This window comes from Pinus tabuliformis, chromosome 8 (assembly GCF_031772625.1).
Source record: "Pinus tabuliformis cultivar Carrire ecotype Pingquan chromosome 8, CPIR1, whole genome shotgun sequence".
In the NCBI taxonomy this organism is placed as follows: domain Eukaryota; kingdom Viridiplantae; phylum Streptophyta; class Pinopsida; order Pinales; family Pinaceae; genus Pinus; species Pinus tabuliformis.
In genome coordinates this window covers 1794235439-1794242959 of record NC_142294.1, presented here as the reverse complement: position 1 = coordinate 1794242959, position 7521 = coordinate 1794235439, and the positions used below count along the sequence as shown (strand labels likewise).

At 36.7% G+C, this 7521-nt stretch overlaps 1 protein-coding gene and 1 pseudogene across 1 annotated transcript; one reads left to right on the top strand and one right to left on the bottom strand.

The window, feature by feature from the left end:
- Nucleotides 1-1207: 1207 nt before the first annotated feature.
- LOC149243403 (uncharacterized) lies at nt 1208-2055 on the bottom strand. Its single transcript, XM_089371206.1, has 3 exons — nt 1810-2055; nt 1583-1692; nt 1208-1463 (listed from the first exon to the last, which is right to left on the bottom strand). Exons 1-3 carry the CDS (start codon nt 2053-2055, stop codon nt 1208-1210), a joined length of 612 nt encoding a protein of 203 aa, XP_089227332.1.
- A 216-nt stretch (nt 2056-2271) lies between these two features.
- Nucleotides 2272-4497, top strand: LOC149243402 (cullin-1 pseudogene; annotated as a pseudogene).
- The last annotated feature ends 3024 nt before the right edge of the window (nt 4498-7521 follow it).

Sequence of the window (7521 nt, the reverse complement as noted above, 5' to 3'; positions counted from 1 at the left end):
AAAGAAAGTAGCAGAGAAAACTTATGTGAAAATGCATACTTGTTTGACTAGTTGCAGAGTCTAATAGCGAGGAGGAGGAGCAGGGTAAACATATTTGGGAGGTGTGGGGAGTTTGTGGACTGGTGGAGGAGAAGAGGGGTGGGGTTTTCCTGTGGGAGCTGGAATGTAGGGAACCCTTGTAAGAGTCGGAGGAGGGACCTCGTAAGCATGACTTGGTTTGGGAGGAGGGACCTCGTAAGCATGACTTTACCACGATATTTATCATAATAAAACTGCCTCTTGTGTCGAGACCATTATAGAAAAGCCTTTTGGAAAGATGCCTGTTGAAGAAAATAAACTTTACACAAAACTGGCACTACCTAGCCGCGGCCCTCTGTTAGGGTCCTAACAGTATCAGATCACTCATCTTTAACTTTACACTTTGCGAACTATGACACGCCTTTCTCTCTTGTATTCCACTTCATCCCTTTGATGCATGATAAGGAGAGCTCTTCGAACCTGAAATGAACAAATCAGCCCACTTGGTGAAAACCATGGCTATGATATCATGATGCCTGTTGAAGAAAATAAACTTTACACAAAACTGGCACTGCCTAGCTGCGGCCCTCTGTTAGGGTCCTAACAGTATCAGATCACTCATCTTTAACTTTACACTTTGCGAACTATGACACGCCTTTCTCTCTTGTATTCCACTTCATCCCTTTGATGCATGATAAGGAGAGCTCTTCGAACCTGAAATGAACAGATCAGCCCACTTGGTGAAAACCATGGCTATGATATCATTACTTCAGAGAAGCTGTAAACAACCTATCATATCATTACTTAAGAGAGGCTGTAAACAACATCATTAGCAAGGTTCTATAGGTGACGAAAGCCATTTCTCCCCGTGATATACATTGCCTGTTGCGCAAACTACCCATAAAATGATGTACGGGTAAGCAATATAACTCCAATATTGAGCTAGCTAACAAAACTAATTATAGAAGTAACATGTACTGACATTGGAAAATTATAATAATAAAATAGTCACTGCCGAAACTCAGCAATATAATGAGTGTTGTAATTCTTACAGTTGATTCATTCAACCCCATTCTGACCATATCATCAATCAGACGCCTCTCAGATACGTTGATGCCGATTCCCATCCGTCTCTTTATGTGTGTCTCAACTTGTTGTTACAAGCATGTGGCACTAGCATGAGCAACCATCAATTTTCTTTATTGTTGCAAATCAAAGACCATGACATAGTTCGCAAGCATAGCAGGCTTTTGGTTTGAAGAAAGAATCCACAAATATAGCTGTTCTTACTTGCTAGATTAGATGAGACGCATACCTGAATTTCACTTCTCATTTCTGGTGTCAAACTTATTTGTTCAGCAATGCCAGAGCGTGCAGCATCCATAGTAGAAACATTGAAAAGCCTCAAAGCTTCTGTGACATGTTCCTCTGTTGCTACAGTTGACCTGCATTAAAAACAATATTTTCAATTTTTCAGATGCAATCTGACTAAGGAAATCGATTGACTTTGATTAACAATAATGCATACATTGAAAAATTACAAAATAATGCTGGGACTACTCACAATTGCATCTTTGCAATGGACTCGCTTAATCGAATAATAGCTTCTAACTGCCTCACTGTTATAGGTATGGCAGGAGAATCTCCACTTTCATGAGCCTGTTGGCGCATTTGCTGAAAATTCCAGACATAATACCGATGATTCCACAATCAAAAACCGATTGAAAGTATTTTTTTTGGAAAACTCATATTTCCCATCCAGAAAAACGACCCACAAACAAATGAGAGTACCTGTCTAATCCTAACATAGTTATAGACCTTGGCCCTCATGTCGTCGCCCAGAAGGATATTAGAGGGCTTCAGATCTCTGTGAATGAAGCTCGTCCGTGCAAGGCTGTGCAGGTACTCAACTCCGCGGGCGACATCGAGGGCAAAGCTAAGCCTCTGTTTCCATTCTAGCGGCCTCAGCCCGGCCGCCGCCCATTCAAACAGATGCAGACTCAGCGGCCCCTGGGGCATATACTCGTACACCAGCATCTTCTCCCCGCCGTCGATACAGTACCCAAGGAGACGAAGCCGATGCGCTGCTCAGGCAGTTAAGGAGTTGCAGCTGATCCAACGACTCAAGATGGCTCAATCGTCTAACATATCATCTAATGGTGCACAGTAATGACACGTAGGCAGAGAGCAAAGTTGATTTCAGAGGGGAACGCCTTACGGCGTAAAAATAGTACTGCTGGGTGAAATATAATAATGGAGAGGCGTATTATAACATGGGAAGAAGGATTGGCTATGGTCTCTACTGGTATCCAAAAATTGAGAAACAAGTTGGAAGGAACTACTTGCAGCGATGAGTTACATTTGGATGAGTACATCAGAATTTATGAAACTATCTGCAACATGTGCAGCCATAACACTTACAAAAGCAAAAGTGAAAACTACTCACATCAACTTTACGATATTTACAAGAAGTCGCTTGAAGAGTACATCTCTTGCGTAGTTTTACCAGCATTAAGGGAACAACATGATGAGTTCTTGCTAAAAGAATTCCTGAAACACTGGGAAAATTACAAGGCCTTCGTTCGTTACATGTCTGTCATGTTCTATTATTTGATTTACCACATCCTTTGGACTGGCAGACTCCCTCTAAGAGAAGTTGGGTTGATGTGTTTCCGAGAGGCTCTGCCTGATGACACACACATTAATCTCAAGAATGTTGTGTTCGATTTGATTAAGCGAGAGCGCGAGGGAGAGCAGGTTGATAGTACATCGTTAAGAAAATTTGTGGACATGTATCTGGAAATTGGTAATGGTCACCTAGATTACTACGTGAACAATTTTGAAAATTTTATGTTTGAGGATACTCGAATTTACTATGCTCGAAAGGCTGCTTTATGGATTTCGGAGTATTCTTGTCCACAATATATGGTAAAAGCTGAAGAGTGCTTGCAGAATGAGGAGCACAGAGTTGACAATTATTTGCACTCCAGCAGCAAGAATGCGTTATTAGAGATGGTCCAAAATGAACTACTTGCCCGTTATGAAATTCAACTTTTAGGGAAACATGATTCAGGTTTCGATGCCCTGCTTAGGGATGATAAGAAAATTGATATTTCTAGGATGTATAGGTTATTTTGTAAAATCCCCAAAGGTCTCCAACCAGTGGCAAGTATTTTTCAACAACATATAATTAGCCGAGGAATAGACTTAGTCAAATGGGCAGAAAACACTACTAGGAACAATAACTCATCAAACAGTACAAGAATACAGGGACTTGAATTCCTAGAGAAGGTCATTGAAATTTATGACCAGTATGTGGATTATTTGGAGCATGAATTTCAAAATGATAATTCCATTTCTAAAGCTCTGCACGAAGCTTTGGTGGTAATTTGCAATAAAAGAGTTGGAGGAACCACAAGTGAAGAGTTGTTTGCAGCTTTTTGGGATAATTTGTTGAAGGGTGGCAGTCTAAAAAGGACCGATGATGATAATATTGAGAGCCTGGTGGAAAAGGTTGTAAAACTTGTTCTCTATGTGAGTGATAAAGATTTATTTGCGGAATTTTGCAGGAAATACTTAGCTAAGAGATTGTTGCATGATAGAGGTATAAATATTGATGATGAACAGAAAAACTTGTCGAAGTTGAAGGAGCCCTGTGGTTCAAGTCTTATATCAAAAATGGAGCGTATGGTTAAGGATTTCGTAGTTTCGAAAGAAATCCAAGCTGAGTTTAACAATTCCGCATATAACGATATGAAACTAACGTTGGATGTCACAGTATTGAATGCTACATGGTGGCCAACTTGCAAGTCTTCCAATCTTTATCTACCTTCTGAGATGGCTGCATGTCTTGTCAAATTTCAGGAATTTTATTCTCTGACATATCAACATCGTACACTTACATGGGTATACTCCTTGGGGACCTGTGACATCATCTCCAAATTTGACACCACGGTAATAGAGTTGTCAGTAACAACATATCAGGCAGCTCTGCTATTGCTCTTCAATGAAGCTATAAAGCTCAGCTATGAAGAAATTAAATCTCAACTGAATTTGGAAGATGAAGATGTTATTCGACTACTCCATTCAGTTTCATGTGGCAAGTATAAGATTCTTGTAAAGGAACCTAGCACTGCAACAATATCTACAACTGATAATTTTGAATTCAATACTGCCTTTTCACACAAGTTGAAGAAGATTAAGATTCCCTTTACAGAGGTGAAAGTGAATGAGAGGAATAAAGTGATCGAAAATGTAAAAGAAGACAGACAGTGCTCAATAGATGCAGCAATAGTTCGCATCATGAAGGCTAGAAAGATCTTACCTCAGCATCAACTATTGAGTGAGTGTGTTGAACAGCTCCAAAGCACGTTCAAGCCCGAATTTAAAGCAATAAAAGCCCGAATTCAGGACTTGATCTCAAAGGAGTACCTGGAACTGGACAATGAAAATTCTAATTTTTTGAGATATATACCCTAAAATCTCTGATTGAGATGCAAGTCAAAAACAAATCTGTAGTGAAACTCATGGTTAATTTTGTTTTATTTTATCATAGACATTTTACTTGATTTTGGATAATCTATGTTCTACGGCTCTCCTTTTTTCGGTATGAGAACCGACTGTGGCAGATTTGGAACTCTTATGCCAACTCTGGACTGCAATGTCATTTTCAGTTTCCTTCCTCTAAAGTTTGTTTGATGGATTTTGTTGTCTGAATACCTGAGAAGTTTGTTTCCATATGTTATTTAAATTATTATTCACAAGACATGCAACCACTTCACATACTCTTTTATACTGATTTCCTCTAAGTAGCTCTGTCATCGGCCAATCCCCTTCCCAGAAAAATCTATCTTGTTATATTCAAGAGTCATTCATTGTAAGTATAGAGATGTTCTTGAAACATATTCTATCCTAGTAAAACTCTGGACGGTTCACCCCTGTTCCATTTACTTCTCTCTGTTCGATATATCCCTTAGTATTTTACAAAGAATAATTTTTGCTATGACTATCAGTATTATCAAAATAAGACATTCAAAAAAATATTTGCAGTCCATGGCTTTAGTCCAAAATCCATACCTCAAGAAATAAGGCAGTCCCAAGTTTGTTCACTGTTCAGAGCAACATTTTGGAGTCCCCTGGTTGCAGCTTCTTTCATGCATTGTTAACAACCCTCGCCATTGTTGTTAAAACTGCGAATATGTTTCATTTACTTGGAGGAACTTGAGTTGCCACAATATTTAGGTACTTGCATGTTGTCTGAATCTGTCACCCATTTTCATTGAGTCATTTCCCACTCTCTTAAAATATGACTTAAACCTTTTAATACATTCTCTGCACATAAGCGTTCGATATTTTTATTAAACAAAAATATGTGTTTTGGCAACAATATATTTTATAAATGTATTCAAAGACTTCTCTTCTAGGAAAGAAAAAGTATAAAGATATGTATATTTTACTAAACAAGATCTTACAATGTGAAAAAACTAATAATCATGGATAATAGTCATACATTAATCAGCACATTGTCTTACTAATTAATATATACCAACACATTAACATGACATTAATAATTAACATGACATTAATAATATATGAATTTGCACATTAACTCATTGATAACAAGCCTCAATCTATAACATGCTCACAATACTAAGATCAAATTATGAGACTCCAAGTTAAGGAAAAAATATTATTAATGTGAAAAAACTAATAATCATGGATAATAGTGATACATTAGTCAGCACACTACCTTACTAATTAATATATACCAACACATTAACATGACATTAATAATATATGAATTTGCACATTAACTCATTGATAACAAGCCTCAATCTATAACATGCTCACAATACTAAGATCAAATTATGAGACTCCAAGATAAGGAAAAAACTAAACAAGATCTTACAATGTGAAAAAACTAATAATCATGGATAATAGTGATACATTAGTCACCACATTACTTTACTAATTAATATATATGAAAGCATTAACATGACATTAATAATATATGAATTTGCACATTAACTCATTGATAACATATTAACTATACAAAAATCTATCCATTAAAACCATAGTCACCATGAGAATTAACTAGGTTGACCTACTTCTAGTAAAGAAGAGTGGAAAGCCTTTGAAAGTACTCACATTCGACAGAGGAGTAGAGTACAGTTCCAATAACTTCAAAGATTTTTGTCAACAAGAAGGAATAATCTTGAAGACACAACAAGATATAATCCACAGTAGAATGGAGTGGTAGAAATGAAAAATAAGTCAATCATGAACCTCGCCAGATGTATGCTCTCTCAGAAGAAGTTGTCAAATAACTATTGCTGAACGAGTTTCGACAATAGTGTATGTTCTCAATAGATCTCCAACAACCAATCTTTAAGATGCAATATCTCAAGAAGCATGGGATGGTAAAAAGGTAAATGTACCTCACTTTAATTTTTTTGGATTAGTAGCATTTTCACATGTTCGTGAAAAGCTAAGAAAGTAGCTTAATGATATGAGTGAAAGATGTATTTTCATAGGCTATAGTAAGAATTCAAAGGCCTACAAACTTTATAATCCAGTTACCAAGAAGTTTATTTTAAGAAGAGATGTAATTTTTTTTGAAAATAAGTCTTGGCAAGACAATCATAAAACAAGAAGCATAAGAGAAATATATGAGAAGGAACATGAGTTTGACCAACATAATATGCTTACATTTATTTCATCCCAACCAACCCATTTTGAATAAGTATTTAAAGAAAAACATTGGGTTGATGCAATGAACCAAGAAATTTCTGCCATAGAGAAGAACCAAATTTGGGAATTAGTTGATCTCCCGAGTAACAAAACTAGAATTGGTATAAAAATGGGTATATAAGACCAAGCTAAATGAAAAAGGATAAATTGAGAAATATAAGGCAAGGTTGGTTGCCAAAGGATTCTCACAACAATTTGGTGTCGATTATGGAGAAACCTTTGCTCCAATAGCAAGGTTAGACAATGTTAAAACCATTTTGTACACAATAGCTCAACACAAATGGAAAGTCTATCAACTTGATGTAAAATATGCCTTCCTAAATGGCATATTGCAAGAACAATTTTATGTAGAGCAACCTCCTACTTTTGAAGTTCCAAGATAGGAGCATAAGGTATACAAATTGAAGAAATCTTTGTATGGTTTGAAACAAGCTCCAAGAGATTGGTACAGTCACATCAACACCTATGTCATCAAAAGTGGGTTTTGCAGAAGAAGCCATGAGCCAACTTTTTGTACCAGAGCTCATGAAGGTAAAATTCCTATTGTATGCCTTTATGTAGATGCTCTTGATATCAAAAATATGATGTTATAAGAATTCAAAGAAGAAATGCAAACATATTTTGATATGACAGATCTAGGGGTCATGAAATACTTCTTAGTAATTGAATTTCACCAATCTGATAATGGCATTTTTGTCGGTCAACAAAAATTTGCCACTAATATCATCCAAAAGTTTAGAATGACCAATTACA